The sequence below is a fragment of the Microdochium trichocladiopsis genome (genome assembly GCF_020744255.1).
Source record: "Microdochium trichocladiopsis strain MPI-CAGE-CH-0230 chromosome Unknown B0I36scaffold_2, whole genome shotgun sequence".
NCBI lineage: Eukaryota > Fungi > Ascomycota > Sordariomycetes > Xylariales > Microdochiaceae > Microdochium > Microdochium trichocladiopsis.
In genome coordinates, this window is record NW_025763545.1 from 2023975 (window position 1) to 2042527 (window position 18553).

At 55.5% G+C, this 18553-nt stretch overlaps 5 protein-coding genes across 5 annotated transcripts; 2 read left to right on the forward strand and 3 right to left on the reverse strand.

Moving 5' to 3' along the window:
• Positions 1 to 800: 800 nt before the first annotated feature.
• Positions 801 to 1785, reverse strand: B0I36DRAFT_359353 (uncharacterized protein; the record flags this gene model as incomplete). Its single annotated transcript, XM_046158114.1, has 2 exons — positions 801 to 988; positions 1053 to 1785. The coding sequence occupies 2 exons, from the start codon at positions 1783 to 1785 to the stop codon at positions 801 to 803; spliced, it is 921 nt and encodes a 306-aa protein (XP_046016815.1).
• Positions 1786 to 2655: 870 nt separating this feature from the next.
• Positions 2656 to 4584, reverse strand: B0I36DRAFT_314634 (major facilitator superfamily domain-containing protein). Its single transcript, XM_046152790.1, has one exon. It carries the CDS (start codon positions 4302 to 4304, stop codon positions 2922 to 2924), a length of 1383 nt encoding a protein of 460 aa, XP_046016816.1. The 5' UTR covers positions 4305 to 4584; the 3' UTR covers positions 2656 to 2921.
• A 2040-nt stretch (positions 4585 to 6624) lies between these two features.
• B0I36DRAFT_314636 (DNA polymerase gamma) lies at positions 6625 to 10714 on the forward strand. Its single transcript, XM_046152791.1, has one exon. It carries the CDS (start codon positions 6779 to 6781, stop codon positions 10295 to 10297), a length of 3519 nt encoding a protein of 1172 aa, XP_046016817.1. The 5' UTR covers positions 6625 to 6778; the 3' UTR covers positions 10298 to 10714.
• A 968-nt stretch (positions 10715 to 11682) lies between these two features.
• On the forward strand, positions 11683 to 12077 carry B0I36DRAFT_314637 (uncharacterized protein). Its single transcript, XM_046152792.1, has one exon. It carries the CDS (start codon positions 11699 to 11701, stop codon positions 11942 to 11944), a length of 246 nt encoding a protein of 81 aa, XP_046016818.1. The 5' UTR covers positions 11683 to 11698; the 3' UTR covers positions 11945 to 12077.
• A 1774-nt stretch (positions 12078 to 13851) lies between these two features.
• Positions 13852 to 15321, reverse strand: B0I36DRAFT_314639 (class I glutamine amidotransferase-like protein). The gene is made up of 3 exons (XM_046152793.1): positions 14804 to 15321; positions 14535 to 14597; positions 13852 to 14476 (listed from the first exon to the last, which is right to left on the reverse strand). The coding sequence occupies exons 1-3, from the start codon at positions 15119 to 15121 to the stop codon at positions 14066 to 14068; spliced, it is 792 nt and encodes a 263-aa protein (XP_046016819.1). The 5' UTR covers positions 15122 to 15321; the 3' UTR covers positions 13852 to 14065.
• Positions 15322 to 18553: the final 3232 nt, after the last annotated feature.

Below are 18553 nucleotides of genomic sequence, written 5' to 3' on the forward strand. Positions count from 1 at the left end.
TCCTGCTCCAGGGACATCATTGTCAGAAGCCTGAAGGCGACGGGGTGTGTCTCGTTCGTACTTATGCCTGTTCACCCCCCTTGCGTGCAAGGAGTTATGGACGCACCATGATAAAGTCCGGTCGAAAGCACATGCCAAACTTATGGCTGCTGTTCTGGATGGAAGTATCTCAATGCTCTCTTTGAATATGCGCTCTCTACGCTGAAACGGACGCGCATCTAAGAATGCAACGCTTGCAGTACGCACGTTCCTCGTGAGGAAGTGCACCTTTATATACAAAAGTCCATTTCTGCCGACAAGCTTTGTACAAATCCGTACAGCACCTCGCAGGAGTCGGTTTCGACGACCTGACGGAATGGCATTATCACGGTAGAAATGCCATCTTAGTGATGAGTGTTCCCGTACGTCCTTTGCAACTCTGTCCATCAAGCTGTGGACTCTATCCACCAAGTCGTAGCTGCCCGGAGTTGCGAGGCCCCTCGCGATACCGCTTGCGCTCTCAGGCGACTATTGGTGGCTCCGCTGATCAATGCTAAGTATTCTTGACGATGCTGCTCCCTCAGCTGGCCCGCCAAAGGAGCCACGGAGACTTCTGGAGGAAGTGCTTCAAAATGGCGTAAATGAACTGTGATGGTCCCCAAATGGCCCTGAAGGTCATGGGTCTGGGAACATCTCGCAAAATCAGCGAGACGTGTCAATGTCTTCCTTTCGAGTGCACGTGATGAATGTGGTGGCTCTTTTGTGCACAGGACCCACCACAATCAGTGTGATAAGGGCAGCAGAATGTCGTCAAGCGCCCCTCAACCGGCTGGACGCTTGCCTTGCTTCCTTGTTGTCATGAGCTTGAGCTCGAGGTGGTAATATGTTTTGGAAGTTTTCGACGACTTTGCGTTCTTCATGTCCACTTTCGTTCGGCAGACTGGACATGTCTTCTTGTTGCTGTCTATGTGCAGAGCAGAATGCAAGCATTCCGAACAAAACAGGTGACCTTTACGCATAGAGTTAGCCCGAAGTGCTCGCCAACTTAATCATGCATCCGCAAGAGTACTTACCGCAATGCGTGACTGTGAGGGCAGTCACATCGTCCATGCAGATCACGCACTGAAACTTGCCCAGCTTCACCCTGTTGTCGACCTTGGGGGCTAAGAGCTCCTTGGGCACCTCGGTTGCATTTGACAAGTCGATACTTTCTTCTGCTGCGGCTGGAGGCTTCGTGGTGAAGAGGTCTGCCTCGATGTCATCTCCGAACGGGTCTGAATCTGCACCGTCTGGTCTTCTAGACTTTGTTGGTCGAGGCGTTGGAGGCTGTGATAAGGACGCGCGGCGTTTGCGTAACGAGCTCGATGTGCTTGAGGTGGCGCCTGTGGCAGGAGCTAGAGGCTGTCGTGGCAGAGAGGGCATCGGAAGCGACGTTGGGGCATCACGGATGACGGACAGGGCCTCATCGCTTTCGGGCTCCTCTTTTGTCAGGTCCACGACGCCGCCGCCAGCAGCCCGAGCGGCTCTAGAGGTTCTCCTCTGCGTTGGATATGGCATGCTGCCGTGGGTATCGTCGAGCGGCCTGGGCAGCTCGAAGGGGCGTGCCGTGTTGGTGGGAGGACGAGGCGATGGCGGTACCGAGAGAGGAGGGAGTGAGGGCGAAGAGAAGTCGGTGGTGGCGAGTGCTAAGAGATGGGGATCGTCGAGGTCGAAGTCGAGGTGTTGCCGCGGGGGCGTGCGCCAGGCAGCTGTGTGGGTGGAAGAAGGCAGGAAACGCGACGAGTTGGGTCGTTGGAAGGGCGGCATGTGTGCAGATGCGGCGGCAAGAGCGAGCGACTGACTGTGCCGTTGTCGTGGCTCCTGTGCTTGGCCGTAGTATGTACGGCGTGTGCTGCGTGCTGGCCTCGGCGAGGACTGCCGGGGCCGGTGGTGGGCGGTGTTGTGTGTGCCGTGGTGTCGTTGTTGAAGTGGTGCAAGAGAGTGAGCGGCTGCCGCACCCGCACTTGGGCTGAGCCAAGTACGTTAGTTGTGATGGTCCACTGATGGTGGTGATGCACTTTGGCGGCGGAGGCCCGCTTTCGCGGTGGCGGAATTGCAAGCGCCGTCCGTGGCTCAGGGCCTTGCCAGCTCACTGTGGGCATCTCTCATATGGGTTACTGGAGGTACACAGGTACCATGGTACCCTTACATTCATTACATCCATATCCATCCATGGATAAAATCACCTGTTGCACCAAACGCGCCACGCCACCAGGCAAACCGCGCTCCTGCGAAAGGCAGTGCATGCCGTCTGCTCAATAAGTCGACCTCTAAGTGCAAGTACAAGTACAATCACACGCACAAAATCAATCATCTTGTGGCATCTGTCATTCAAGGTCCGACGATTCCAGCCGTCCGCATCTCAGAAGCACAATGTACAAGGTTGCTCTGTAGGTGCCCAGGTGGGCACACTTGGAGAGGTTGCAGGTGGGGTGGGGCGTCAGGGACAAACAAGCGGAAAGAAAGCCAGCGATTGGCTGGCGGCGCCATCGCCCTCTGGCAGTCTGCTTATCCCCGAAGGCGCGCACGCCTCGACACCCGTCCAGTCATCCTCGCGCGCTTCCATCCCCTTGGTCTAGTGCAGGCTCGGGTCTGACTACCCCCGCCACTTTGAATGGTCTCGGTTGCATGCGCATAGGAACCTCATTGTTATCACCAGTCCCAGGGCAATGCTTCCCAGGTGACATCACAGCATCAAATGTCCCATCATTGCCGTGCTCTCCCCAGAGGTGACACTACTATGGGTAAACTGGGCCTGGTCATCGCAACATTCATGGCATCCCTTCTTTCAACAAGACACTCTCTGCACGACTATACAGGTGTGTAATCGTCTGCGCGGTCATTGAGGCGCTGACCGACATCAAATAACGCCTCCGCGGCATGAGGCAAAGCACAATTATCCTTCAGGCCTCAGCTTGGCCGGCTCTCTGGTCGTCCGCCTGTTGCATCTTCTGCTTCCGCCTCGCCAGGGTGGCAGCGAAAGACGCACTTACGATGAACCCAGCAACACCAAGACCTATACCCAGATACCACGCTGCGCGGTATCCCCTGAGAGTCTCACTTGGGTCATCATGACCCTCTGCGCCGTGGTCGAGATCATCAGTGCCCGAAGCCGTATGGGCGTGTGCTCGATGTACCCACGTCTCGATGGCCCCAGCGATGCCCAACGCCAGGCCGCCACTGTAGTTGACGACTGTCGTCACCAAGCTCGCGGCGATGCCCTGGTGGTCGGGGCCCACGAGATCCGACAGCATCAGCGTTGCTGCAGGGAAGCTGAGATCCATGCCCCAGGTGATGATAATGTTGCACAGAAACGTCTGCAGCCAATACGTCTGCTCAACCGGCGCGGTAGCGATCAGCACCGTGCCGACGGTGAATGCGAGCAGGGCAAACGTCATGACGAAAGCCGGGCCGACTCGCTGGATGATGAAGCCGGTGGTGAGGGCGGCCCAGATACCGCAGAGCAGAATGGGGCTGTGCCATGCCGTGGCCAGGAGCGGCGACGCCCCTCTGAGGACAGAGTAAAACTCCCACGTGTAGTAGATCCAGATGCCGAAGCAGGCCCAGCCACAAAACACTGCTGCCAAGACATAGATGACACCAGCGCTCATCGCTTCGCACGGGAGCAGCGGTTTCTTTGCATGTCTTTCGACGAACCCGAAAGTGAGCACCAGTAACACGCCGGCCACCAGTAGTATCAGGACATGGGGTTGATCCCATCCATCAAAGGTTCCGAGGTTGCATGCAGTGCTGAATAGTGCCAGGCCGACGATCCCGGTCATTGCCCCCAAGAGGTCGAGTTCGTACACCAGTTGCCACATACTGGTAACCGATGTCACCGAATTGTTTGTCGCTGGACTCTCCGGAATCACGAAATAGGCCACTAGAGCCACGAATGCCAGGAATGCTGCGAGGCCGATAAAAGCTGCGGGCAGCCAGACCATCGCAAGTAATGCGGCAAACAACGGCGACAATACGGCGGAAACTGGTGCCATGGCCCCAAAGATCGCAAAAACCATGGCCTTTTGTGGTCCAGGGACATAAGTCACCCCGAGCAGTGCGACGGCGTTGGGAATGCATAGGGCCGGTCCGATTCCTTGAAGAACTCTCGCCATGAGGAAGGCCATGTAGCGGTGTCGCGGCAGGTAGCTGCACAGTCCACATATCAACGTGAAGAATGCGAACCATAAGTTCCCGACGATCAAGAGCCACTTGTGGCCAAAGAAATCGCCAAGACGACCCGCGAAAAGTATCAAAGTCCCAGCGGATAGTCCGTAGGAAGCCATGAGCCAAGGCAGTTTGTCCTGTTCCACGCCTAGCGATTTTCCAATGTCGTGTACAATGGCAAGTGGGCCATTCAGACCAGAAACTGGAACGCAGCAACTATTAGAGACTGCCACGACGAATAAGGTAGCAATATAGTTAGACAGAACGTACTTGGTGTAAAATTGGCAGTCGCTATAACAAGGATAAAGATGACTTCGTGGCTCAGAGGCATGGGTGGGCCGAGGAAAACATGTGCGCGTGCAATCACATTAGGAGATTGCCTTTCTTTGCTCAGGGCGTCGCGGCTTTCTTCATTGTAGATGATGCTGTGAGCGCTGGCTGTTGACCGTGACTTGGCGGAGAGCTTGCAGTCAGCATCATCGGCTGGAAGCCCTGCCGCCAACAGAGCCCCCTCCCGTGTCGAGGCCAAGGTATTCATGACGAGGATTGAGGAGCACCTATCGTGCCTGCGTGTCGTACAAGCGTCAGCGCGAAAGATCACTATCGAGGGTCAGATCGAAAAGAGTCTGGCTGTAGGGGAGATGAAGCCGACGACTCTCTTTCCCCATGACGTATCCGCTTGCTTAACGTTCGACAAAAGGTCGACGGATGTGACAATCTTATGTGATGAATGGATGGCGAGAACAGTCTGCCTCATAGTGACACTGCCGACAAGACTTCAAGGCGCATGTCTCCACCTCGGGCATTCTTCGTGAGAGAGTCAAACAACGACGTCTGAGCGGCTGGTGTTTGGAACACTTGGTCAAGACATCGACACGTGTAGTCGTGTCCCTCAGTTTCTCATGCCCAAAGACAGCGCACAGACTAAAACTGGAGAGAGCCGCTCCTACGGACGTAAAACGGCGTGGGCAACCCAACAGGAGGCTTCGAAAAGGCTGTTTGAGGGGGTTCCGCGTCGCCGGGACATTGCCGCGGTCCAATGCCAATGCAGATGAACGGGTCAAAGTCGCGAGCGGACTTGCCACTGACCCATACAATTGGTACGGCAGCAACTCTGTGCACGGTAGCACATGCCGCCGTGAGATAGGATGAGAGTGTCTGCATCCGTCGAAGGTACCCAACAGCCAGCTGGCCGAGTTGGACTACTAATGCGGTAGTAGTCGTGGGGTGTAACAAGGCAGTAGTTGCGGTCCCTATGACGTGCCACAAAGGATCGCCGAGTCATACTCAATGCCGGGACCGATATTGGTGGTGCTTTCTTGTGCTGCATCGAGCTCACCAACGAGGGGGCTATCTGACATTTAGGGCAGTCATTTTCCAGTGGTACATGCAGCTTCCTTTCTACTGGCAAGCGATATGCGGGCACAGGAAGGCTGAGTTGAATCGGTGCCTTCACAAACACTAAGGCCTTCACGGCTTTAAGTATATGCTTGGTCCCGACAGCATCGATTTCGAGTACATTCGTCGGAACTTTGACACGGTGCTTGACGAGCAAGGTCAGAGCTCGCCGCTACATGAAAGCCTTGACTCGGTGCTTGAGCCGAAGTGCGAGGAGGAGAAGGAGCCAATCTTCTCAATCCCGGCTGCCCTGATAATCTTGTTGTATGGCTTCTAGAGGCACGTTCTATCGGCCGCAAAACGAACTTGATTCGGACCAGCGCCGGTAAGGTGCAGGATCTCGCATAATGCACAATGCCGAGACCTACCGCTCTAGATTCGGCACTTGGGACGCCATGGGTCAAGGTTCAGCCCCTGACAATTCACAGGCGGCTATTTGTTCCAATGCCAGACACAGTCCCGAGAGTAAGGCCCCCATGAACAGTGCCGCGGGAAGTCACCATTCTTGGGCTCCGGCGTGGTCAGAACACTGTGAGGGTAGCGAGTCTCGATACGGCAACCGGGCTGTGTGCGATGCGTGAGAATTGGCATCCTACCTAAGGAGCATTGGCGTGGTGTCCGTTATGGTACCTTTTGATTGCCGTGGTCATTCGTACCAGTGAGGTTGCATGACGGCAGTGTCACCAGGGGAGCCACGTGGTTCCTGAAGAATTCCAAGGACTTGCAGACGCTGGCAGGGGGATGATAATGACTATGCTGCTGATACAGAAGAAGTCTGCATGAGGACGAACAGCACGATATAGTGAGTGGGAAGGAAAAGGACATCCCGGCAGGCAGACGAGATCTTGCTTGTGCAGCCAAGGATGGGCTTCAAGCGTGGATGCATGACTAAGCCAAATGGCACTTGCCGTGCCCTGCATCATCGAAAATGGGACCCTCTTGCCATGTGGGAACGCGACTGGGGGGTCCGACTTGCATTGGCAGGGCGGGCGGGCTGGGACCCCGTTTGGAGCTGTCTGCCGGTCGCATCGACCTGAAGAACTTCAAGCAGTCAGCGCGCGCGCAGCCTCGACATGCGCGGGATCCCTCACGACCAACATTACCTGTAGCAGTCTCAGCGCATCTGGGCCGCGTCTTGGCTTCAACGTGACACACTCTGCGGAACTCGCACCATGTGCGCCGATCGCAGGTAGCAATGCTTCGACCTGTCCGGGGCCAGATCAGGGCCCTGCCAGCAAACAGCCTCGTGCGCCTCGCCAGGCCCCAACATCTTCAGCCATGCCCTCGGCAAACCTCTCGACCACCCGCTACAGTTTCCCCGGCACTTTTCCTTCGCTCGTCCCCGAGATGGCAGTCGACTGCGGCCGCGGTTGTGTCTCAGCCTCAAACAGATCGCAGCCCTTCCGCACCGCCGCACCTATCGAGCCTCGCGGTCCCTTCGGAACCTCGGTTCAGTGAGATTGGTGTCCAGCACCTGAGCTCTCATGTCTACAACCAAGTCTTTCCCGGCGGCAGCAAACCACCGCCACCAGAGTTGGTAGAGCTAGCCAAGGACCATCTGCGCCGCCATGATCTGCTAGGCAAGAACACGGACAACTCGCCCCCCATAGGCTTCGACCTTCCACCGCTACAGGGCAAGACCCTCGATGAGCACTTCTACAAGCTTGGAGTGGATTGCGCAGAGCCCTTTCTTTCTCATGCCAAACAGTTTGCCAGGGCGAATGCGCCCCCCAGGCCGAAGAAATGGATCAGGCAAAGTGGCTGGACCAAATACTACCAAGATGGTCGCACAGAAGCTGTCCCTGCGCCGGACGAGCAGATGCTCTGTTTCGATGTCGAAGTCATGTGGAAAGAAAGCTCTTTCGCCGTCATGGCGTGCGCCCTTGGTGCCGAGTCGTGGTATGCCTGGTTGTCTCCATGGCTGCTGGGCGAGTCCGACTCTGATAGACATTTAATACCTTTGGGCGACCCCTCCATCGACCGGGTCATCGTCGGTCACAATATTGGGTACGATCGCGCGCGCGTGTTGGAGGAATACAGCCTGCAACAAACACGCAACTCCTTCCTGGACACCATGTCGCTGCACGTCGCCGTAAATGGCATGTGCTCGCAACAAAGGCCGACATGGATGAAACATAAAAAAAGTAGAGAGATGCGAGATCGCATTGCCCAGGAGACTGATAGCGTCGAGTTGGAGAATCTCCTTGCTACCGTCAATGCACGAGAAGATGAAGAGGAGCTTTGGGTAGAGAGAAGCTCGGTCAACTCCTTACGGGACGTCGCGAAGTTTCATCTCAATGTAGCCATCGACAAGGCCGCCAGAGATGAGTTTGGCACGCTTGATCGTGCTGGCGTGCTCGGGAAACTCGACGAGCTTCTCGACTATTGCGCCGCCGATGTCGCAATAACTCACCGCGTCTACAAGATTGTTTTCCCAAACTTTCTCGAAGTCTGCCCACACCCGGTGAGCTTCGCTGCTCTGAGAAATCTTTCGTCTGTCATTCTTCCAGTCGACAGATCGTGGGACTCCTACATCGCGAATGCGGAAGCCACCTACCATCGTTTGTTGGACGCAGTTACCGAGCGTCTCGTCAAATTGAATGAAACGGCCCTTGAGATCAAGGATGACGAAAAGAAATGGAGCACCGATCCCTGGTTGAAACAGCTGGACTGGTCTGGCCAAGAGATCAAAATGGTGAAAGGAAAGAAGAAGGCAGACCCACCGAGACCTGCGGCGCGGCAGAAGAAACCCGGCATGCCGAAATGGTACAAAGACTTGTTCGCGAAGAATGACGCGCCGATCAACTTGACAGTCCGAACCAGAATCGCACCCCTTCTCCTTCGTCTCGCATGGGATGGGTATCCCCTCGTCTGGTCCGACAAATACGGCTGGACCTTCCGCGTGCCCAACTCTGACGCTGCCAAGTATGCGTCCACACAGCTCGTGCGCTGTGATCTCTCTGATGAGCCTATCGAATCTCTGCGCGACGACCGTGATGGTTTCTATATCAAACTCCCGCACAAGGATGGGCCTTCCGCACGATGCGCCAATCCCATGGCGAAAGGATACCAGTCTTACTTTGAGAAGGGTACTCTCTCCTCGGAGTATACTTACGCCAAAGAAGCACTGGATATGAACGCATCTTGTTCTTATTGGATCAGCGCGCGGGACCGAATCATGTCTCAGATGGTCGTGTACAACAATGAGAACACTGCTAACAAAGGCAAGGGAAAAAGAAAGAAGGAAGACGATCAAGGATTCATCTTGCCACAGGTCATCCCCATGGGCACTATCACAAGGAGAGCTGTTGAGAACACCTGGCTCACCGCGAGCAACGCCAAGAAGAACCGAGTCGGATCAGAACTCAAATCCATGGTTAAGGCGCCTCCGGGATATTCCTTCGTCGGCGCAGATGTGGATTCGGAAGAACTGTGGATTGCCAGCCTCGTTGGCGACGCAACTTTCAAGCTCCACGGGGGCAATGCCATTGGCTTCATGACACTAGAAGGCACGAAAGCCGCAGGCACCGACTTACATTCCCGGACTGCTTCCATCCTTGGCATTACGCGCAACGACGCCAAAGTCTTCAATTACGGCAGAATTTATGGCGCTGGTCTCAAGTTTGCTGCCACACTCTTACGGCAGTTCAACCCCAACTTGTCAGAGCAGGAAACCCTCGAGACTGCCGGCAAGCTTTACGCCAACACCAAGGGTACCAAGACCAACAGGAAGGCCCTATTCAAGAGGTCGTTCTGGCGTGGTGGCACAGAGTCCTTCGTGTTCAACAAGCTGGAAGAATTTGCAGAGCACGAGCGACCACGCACGCCGGTTCTTGGCGCCGGTATCACAGAAGCGCTCATGGGTCGCTATATCAGCAAAGGCGCATATCTGACATCGCGCATCAACTGGGCCATCCAGTCGTCTGGTGTTGATTATCTCCACCTACTGGTTGTGTCTATGGACTATCTAGCTCGGCGTTACAACATTGATGCTCGGCTGGCTATCACTGTGCACGACGAAATTCGGTACCTTGTCAAGGACCATGACAAATATCGCGCCGCCATGGCTTTACAGGTGGCAAACTTATGGACTCGGGCCATGTTTGCCCAGCAGGTCGGCATTGACGATCTCCCACAATCCTGTGCCTACTTCTCAGCCATCGACATTGACCATGTTCTCCGCAAAGAGGTGGATATGGACTGCATAACCCCAAGCCACACAACACCTATCCCCCCCGGTGAAAGTCTGGATATTGTTCAACTTCTCAACAAGGGCCAGCAGGCGTACTTGGACCCCTCGATTGTGCCCGCCAGATTTGCCCCCTCCCTCAACGACATCAAATACAAGCCCCGCACGAGCGTCATGGACACCATTGGGGGTGAAACCAACTTGGATGACTTGAGCTTTCTCAAAGCGCAAATCACGGATGACGAGAAAGAACTCCGCGACATTCTCAAGCAGCAGAAGAAGGTCGCTGGCGGAGACAGCAACAGCAGCAGTGGCTCGTCTGGCGGCAGCGGAGCACCAAGAGGCCGGCCTCGCAAGCTTCTGCCATACAGCTCGCAGGCCAAGCTGGTACCGCACATGTACGAGCCTTTTGAGCCCGCCAAATTCAGCAAGCCAAGCGGCCAATGGACGTTTGAGAGCATGCCGCCCAAGATGTGGGGTCCCCGTGGCACTTTCAAGTCTTCTGGCGGTGGAGCGAAGCTCTGAAATACTCACCACTTGCAACACCATACTTTGTGTTTTGCGTGTTGCGAACGACCCACGACCACCATAACTTTACACTTTCCTACGTCTCTCCACGGTTAACTTATAATGATTAGTTCTTGTATCAACATGACGAACATGTAGAATTCTAGGGTGCGGATTCATATGCTTGGTTATACATAACTTGTCGTCTCGGATGATGGGCGGAGTTCTGTAGGAACAGGCATGTACCAACAGGTGGCGGCTTTGATTATTTTGGAGGTGGCGCACAGGCTTACTGGCAGATGACATCTGCTCGCGGTCTTTGGGTATGGCTTTCCCCCCTTCGGGATGACGGCTAGATATTTGTACCCGTGTATCATATAGTCCCTGATGATACCCACGAAGAGTAGTGAGAAATGTACTGTTCTACAAGATGCGTATGCTTCGGCTTCTTCACGAGCCCTTCCTGTGTTGAGCCCGCAGCGCCACGACACGAAAAGGGTTTGTGGATTTCTTGAGTCCCGGCCAGAAGAAGGCACGACTTTTCACAGAGGCGAGAACTTTCATGTCACTGGGTATGGACAACGACCATATCTCAAGCGCAGATCCAGCAGGGACCACGCGGAAGCCGAGTTCTGTGAAACAAGTTGGACATTTGTCAAGACTATCGTCATCATAATCGTAGTCGTAACCGTCTTGATGACGGTTGGGGTATCAGAGACAAAGAGGAGAACAGTGATTCCGTACAAAACAAAACAAAAAACGACCAAGAAATGCATCAACAAAGAGCGGGAAATGGGCTCGTACAACAAGGCTGTGGTCATCGTGTGCCATGATGAAACAAGACAACAGGGACCTTCGGCTAGACCCCGTTACTGCGGTTCGCATCAGCCTGCGCTTTCCCATCAGCTTGGGGTGATTGCTCCCTGGACGAAGAGGCAAGGCTGATGAGAGTGGGAGCGCCTTCTCATCCAGCTCTTAAACTCAAGGAAATTTTGCCACTCAAAGGCGCCTACGTCGACATTTGGTGTCTTTCATGGCCGGACTCGAATTCGTACCGGGAGGAGGTGCGGCATACGCACGCTTCTGAGCTTGGTTCAAAGAAGCCGCAGGCTGACAGACACAGGCGTGACCGCGTTCTGATGCTGCAGCATGTCGCTGTCGTCATCATCTTTGCGGGCCTCCTCGTCCATCGCAGTGCCGCTGTAGTCGCCGCCGAGGCTGAGGAGATCCCCGCCGGTGCTGCGACCCAGAGTGACACTGCCGGTATTCCTGGGCGCGATAGCCGGTGCAGTCGAAATGGTAGTGCCCGGGGGGTTATTCTCCTTGTCTTCATCAGCGTCGTCGGGGATGCCAGCTGCGACGGCTTTGGCAAGCTCACTGCCGCTCTCGTTGGCCGCTGTACTGCAGTCGCCGACCGAGATGACCGGGCGGATGGTCATGGCTCTCTCGGCCGGAGACATGTTGACTGTGTCTCTGGTCTGGTGCTTGCTGAGGCCCAGGTTGTTGCTGCTCTGGGTGGAGGTTTCGGCGTTGCTGGTGCTGGTCTTGGCAGCATTTGTGGGAGTAGTCTTCGCGGCGCAAGCCTCGCAGCCACGATGCGGCAAAGGGAGGACTTGGCTGCTCGCCCGGCTTGGGACGTATTTGATCGTCGGACCACTGCTGTAGCGGTGGTCTAGGCAAGCTGTACCGTTCGTCGTATAGTGGCCTCCTTCGGTGGTCGAAGATGATGGATCCTCGAGAACAAAGAAACTCAAGTTGGACGGGGACTCAGTGAACTGTGACTGCGAGCTCATAGCCGTGGACGAGTGTGGCACTACGTTGCTCATAACATTGACATGTTTGTCAACTAGATGAACGTGCAGGGAGTGATTCGCAGTATCCGAGTTGCTGGATGGCTGACTGAGTTGACTGCAGCGAGGCTTGGAGATGAGACTGGACTGACGCTTAGGCGAAGGGATCTTGGTATACGGAACTACATGGGCTGGGATAGTGGACTTCTTATCTACCCAAGCTGTTGCCGTTTGTGGGTGCTGTGGCATTGAGATGGGTCGGTGAGAGGCTATCTGAGTGCTCTTTGGCACCGGAATATGTGATCGTCGTCGACAGTGACCCTTGTCGGAGCCATGTTCCTCGACAGTGCTGCCGTGCTCACGTGGGAGAACTGTGGGGGGAGGCGTCATGAGGCCTGAATCACACCGCAAGAGTTTGGTTAGCGTCCAACGGAAGAAAATGATAGGGTGTTGAGATGATTTACCTCCCGGTACAGTTTTGTGTATGTCGATGCTCTCGGTCGTCAGGCCCTGGCTCAGGCCACTACCTACGGAACGCAGGTTCTTGCTCGGAGTTGGCGGACTAGTTAGTGAGCGGCGAAGCAGACTCTTGTCGATATCCTTGCCAATGTTAGATTCCCGCTCGCGGGTTCCTTCATCGCGAACAGAGTTGTGCTTTGCCAGGTTCAGTGGAGCTGGAACAAGATCCGGATGCGTAGGCTTCCTGTTCATCAGGCTGGCGCCCGTAGGGCGGGAGAGCAGACCATTGTTCGACGATGAGGATGATAGTCCACTGAGACGCTGCGTCTCCTGCTGGTTTCCGTTTGCAGTAGGCGTATCGAACGGCGACGGGCGGTACATGCTGTCATCTTCCACTTCCTCGGCGATAGTGCTCGGCGGAACACCATAGCGCAGGTAAGCGAAGGACTCGGCAGAGTTAGTCGAACCAGAGCGCGAGCGAGGAATACTCTCGAGCCCTGGGGCAGAGTGAGGAATGGCGCCGTCTCCTCGGCTTGATTCACTGATAACCAGGTCACCCTCTCCCGTTGCGAGGTTGTTGGTGCTGGACATTGGGCGAGGTCCTTTGGGTCCAGCACGGTAGCCTGGTGCAGGCGTGGGCGTGTCCGGCGAAGGGAGCATGCGTGAGCTAGGAGGAGCCGTGGGAAGTGAATATCTCGGTGGCACGCCATTCTCGAGAGAAGTGTCCAACGAGCTTGCCCTGGCAAAACCTTTGGTGTTTACATCGTCAGCTTCTCGAAGAATATGGGACACGTGGTTCTGCGTAAAGCTTACCACCTGCTTCGCGAGATGATCCCGAGTGGTTGCTCCGTGCTGTGGCAAAGGCCATTCTGGCTTCCAGAGTACGCGAGAGCTTGCGCAAATCGTCCGCATTGGCCTCGACCTGTTGTGTCAAATCGGCCAGCTGCTGCTCGGCCTGTAATCGCTTGTCCCTGTTGTTCTGCTTATTGCGACGACTGTGCCACCAGCAATATCCACAAACTCCCAAGGCCAATGCCAGGACAGGTACGAGGGCGACCAGGACGATGAGCATGTCGTTGCTGTTCCCTGAAGCCATCTTGCCTGTCTGTTCCGTGGTCTTCAGGCAGCTCGACGCGTGTTGTATCTTGACGCGTGTGTGTGTTGAAGAGAGGGCCTGGGTGGTAGCGCACACCGCACGGCGTGCTCGTCGTCACCGTGGTGATGAGCGGACGGGTTTTCTTGCTGCCTCATCAGGCACGGTTGAGCGTGTCTTGCACATTGCGCCTACACACTGCCCTAGGCTTGGAGCAGAAAAAACCGTTGGTCCCGTTCGTGCTGTTCTCTTTGGGTTATTAGTTGGCCATTTGGCCATGCTAAAGAACCTGCCAGATTGCGAACAAACTTGTTTGATTAAGTGCTCAAGTAGTCTCAGCATCTTGTGCTCACCCAGCCCGTCCAGCCCCATGAGCTGGTGGTTCCCCATATCAGTGTTCTACAAATCCTACAGTATGGTTCGACAACAATATTACACACAGCCTTATATCTTGAGTTGCCGTCCACTTGAGACAAGCGTCGGCATTCCTTCAGGCTCTTGCACCCACGCCAGTATCCTGCGCCACACCATTTCGCCGTCGTGCTCGAGGTCCATAAGCTCCTGTAGCTTCGCCCATGCTTTCTCGTCTAGCGAATCGAAGCCAAACCATCTCAAGGAGTCGTGCATCCTCAGTTTAGCCGTCTCGGCATCCTTCTCCGGATGGCCTTGAAAGGAGAGGATCGTATTGTCGTCGTTAAGTAGACACTGATTCCCATGTGCTAATTGGACAAAACCTGGCGCAGCCTTCGAAACCTCACGACGGTGATGCTGCTGTAATCTGAAGGAACCCAGCACAGCAGATTCAAGGAAAAATTGGCTCCCCAACCCTGTTAGGTTGACAGTGGCGACACCCATCTAACCGATATAAGTCAACATGCAAGGCTAGGGGGCCAAGTTGGGACGCCAGACTTACCTCGGGAGGGGCTGCATCGACTATTTCACCCCCGAAGACTCTTGCAATGGTCTGATGACCCCACTGTGAGATATGAGATCAGTACAAGTTGTAGAGCACCCATGGCTGTCAGAAGCCACCAGCTGTGTCTACCACAATGGGGCTGTGGCCCACGCAACCGAGACGTGCACCGAGGAAGTCCAGAAGCTTCCCGCCACTATGCACCCCTGTAAACAGAAGTGACATTCATGGCGGTAGGGGTCTGTAGTCTCCATATGGAAATGTCTTACACAAATGCCAAGCAATTTCTTGCTCGGGTGCTCCAGACGGAGACGACGCACAAATGCATGTATCTCCAGGATCCATGGGTGGGACTTGCGCGGATCAACATTGCTGCCGCCGATTACTATCAGATCAAAGCATTCTGGATCTGGAAAGTCTCCCGGACGATTGGCGGGCTCAAAGAAGGCAAGCCTGGCATTTGGAGCGACTGCACCAATCGTGCGGCCATATGAGGCACGAATAGCGGGCAGGAACCGAGAGCGATATGAATTGAGGAGAACAGCTATCGAGATGTCGTCATCAAGAGGTTGCTTTGTGGCATGCATCTTGGAAAGCTGTGGCGGTGGGAAGCGAAGCTGAATGGTTGACGAGGCTGGTGCCGGATGCGTGGCGTGTCTGTTGAAGAGCACGCGAGCAAGCCGGGCTCCAGAAACGGCGACTGTCGTTGAGGACACTCTGCCGGACTGGAGGGGGCTTGCAAATATGCAGAGATGGTGTTGCCGAGGATATCGAGAATGCTTTGAGAGACGTGTTGGAAAAAAAGGAAAGAAAACATGCAGCTCCTCAGGTGGGTGGTGACGATTGAGCTGGGCAGCGTGGGTGGCCGGCAAGGGTGGAGCCAAAAGCGGTCTGTGGAACCTTGGGAAGCCCTGAAGCTCCTTCCCCGGCACGGAATGCGGGCGGCTCCAGGGCAGGGAGCAAACCGCTAGCGGACTGCTAACCATATCGGGACCTAGCGGGACCGGGGAAGCGTGGGTGCCTGTGCCAGGCTGGCCCTGCATCCACACTGACCATCCCATCCCAGCCGTCTGCTTGACAGCTCTTGCAAGGACCAGGCGTCTGGCTAATCAGGTGGGGATGTCCGGAGCCTCTTGTCGTTCTTCTGTCAAGAAGCAACGGAGGCTATCAGAAGATTCCAGTGCTACGACCACACTCTCATCCGGGGTTGTCCATAGTGCTTCATGCGCGGCTCGCAACCTGCAGCAGCATGGGCCAGCAAGTTGTGACAAGGTCCTCCGCTACAGAGTATGTACCTCCAGCTTTCCAGATCCACTACCTCACCATGCAGTCTGTGCTGGCTGAGCAGGGGGCCAATCCAGGCAGCTTGCCAGCCCCTCTCAGCATGGCAGTCTCCACGGACAAGCATACATCCCATGGCATGGCCCGGGCCGTGGCATGTGTCAGAAAGGCTGGTGCCGACTAGTCTCAACAACGTGCCTTGAAGGCGTGCTAGCGTAGCCCTTATGGCTCGCAGCCGACGCTGATACGTTGGCTTTGTGCCATTTCCAACCCTATCTCTGCCGATCTTGGTTGCCTCGATTCATTTGCACAAAGCTGACGTATTTCGGCATGGCATGCTTGCGCAGAGCTTCTGCCAGGTAAAGTAGCTGGCCGTGACATCACGCGTTTGCAGTCACTGCTCCTCTAATCGGGCAGGAAGATCGCCAGCGGGCCATCACACTATCTATCCTCAATGGTCAATGGTTCGCTCATGGTACTGCTGCTGGGACTCTTCGACTGACCGGGTTCGTGGGTCTCAACGCTCGTGTCTGCTGCTGGGAGCCGCGCACTCTCATGCACCGTACCAGGGGCAGCCCGGACGCCACGCTCTGGCCACCCAGCAGGGTGTGCATCAGCTTGCGTGGTGGTGTGCATGGCCACTCCCCCTCCCTCCCAGCCCGATAAAGCCATCGGTCGACATTGTGTGCCTGGCTCGGACTGGCGAGGGTGTTGAAGGTCGCCGCCTCGGACCGATTGAAGGTCCTGGTCTGCTCGGCCCACACACCTGTCATTTTCCATCCTTGACCCTGATCAGCCGCTGCAGACTCATCTTGGTAAACTCCCCACGACTCTGAGACTTTTCGATGTGGAAGCTGTGACGTACACACGTGCATGTGTGCATTGTTGAATGCCCCAGTGTCCTGAGCTACCTTCACCTGCTTCTCTGCCAGTCTGTTCTCCGGGCTCGCCTTATCAGTGGAAAATGAGACGGCTCAGCAACGCATGACTTCTGTTCGCCACGCCGTACAAGAATGCCGACTAATCGAGTGTATGCTTACTGCATAGGCCTTCTGGGCCGGACCGCTCCGCGCCTACGCTGTTGTGACAGGTCAATTTCCTACACAGCAGACGCATCTCTCGACCACGCACAGGGACGGCATGGCCAATCGGGTGGTTCTCCAGCAAGCATACACGGTTGCCCAGTAGAGAGCGCGCCTGACCCCGAAAGACGGTTCTCGTATGGACGTCCCGACAAGGCGTGACTTGGTAGACTTCACCACGCGTCAGCTCGTTGTCGTCCCTGCTCCAGGGGGGGTAAGGAACCTTTGTATGTCCAGATGCGATGGTTGCAAGGAAGCACTGCACGTAGGCGAGACCATGGGACTTCCATGCGTTTCTGCCACCAGCATGGCTCGGTTTTGCTGGGCCTGCAATCAACGATGCCGCGAGTGCCTTTTGTTTGAGAAGGTACGCAAACCCGGTCGAGGGTGCCGTAGATGAGTAAGCCATCGAATCCATCTGAATGCACAGTTTGATATGGTAATCAGCCTCGAGGGAGCGAGTTGGGGGCCACAAAGTCAGGCAAGCTCTTTGTTGTGTCTTGATGCATATACAAGATGTGTACACTACTTTCCCTATCTCGATACATGCAACAAGAAGAGGTATTCACAGCTCCCGGTCCCCCCTAGGAATGGCTCAGGAACCGTTTGCACCCTGCGAGCTACTAATTAAGCCAGTTTGTGATAGCATGCGATTCGTGATTGTGATCAACGTTAGATGTCTCAGCTCTTCACGAGCTGCTTTCGTGCAAGTTTCTGCAGCGCTTTGTTTCGCCACGGCAAGCATGCGATATGTGTGCCGGCGTACAACTCGTGTGCATGCATATCTTCGGACATCCTGGTTGACAAGATGGCAATATCGCGATATCAGGCAGCAAGCCACGTGCCTATGCTCCGATTGGCACTTCTCGCGCCATGAGAGACAAAGACGCCCTGGGGTGTACAAAGCCTGCGTCTGTTGGACCCTTTCCCTATTCTGGGACGCCAAAATATGGGCGCGCCGTTGGTGATGCAGAGCATCGGCCAACCAGCGGCGGGAGGCCCATCATCTCGGCTACGGAGCCGGCAACGGACACCACGCCCGAAAGAGACGACGGCTGTCTGGAAAATGACTCTTCGTTACCCAAACCAGACACTTACTCAAAGCTGTGGCCTTTTAATGCGGCTTGTGCGGGTGAGGGTCAAACGAAGAGGGTCTCTGGCGAATTGTGCAGATGCTTTGAAGCACCGCAACAGAACGGTCGCTGGAGTCCACACCTGGCACACGATTCCGGCCCTCAAGATCTGCCTCTGTCCAAACCGTTCATCTGGTGTTCAGCGCTGCAGAGTTACAGAGTCGGGGTTCCCAGTGGTGGGGTGTTCAAGACTCTCAGCCTCAATGAAGCTCTTTCAACTTGATCATTTGATGCATGTTAGTGGTCTGGACCCCCACCCTCGAGTAAGGTGCCTGAAGCCCTGTCTTCAGCAGTTAAAGCCCTCGCAAGACTGTCTTGACTTGGCGAGGCTGGGACGACGATCAGTCCCACCCTCTTGGCAGCCACCATCTGCACTGCCGACATGGGCTAATCGCGCCTACAACGTGCCATATCGTCAAGCATGGGCTGATGCCTGCACGTGTCGCGGCCATCGCCATGACTGATGGGTGGTCTTCATCGCTGTCAGAAATCACAGGCGATGTTGCCGCCAGATTAGCAGCCC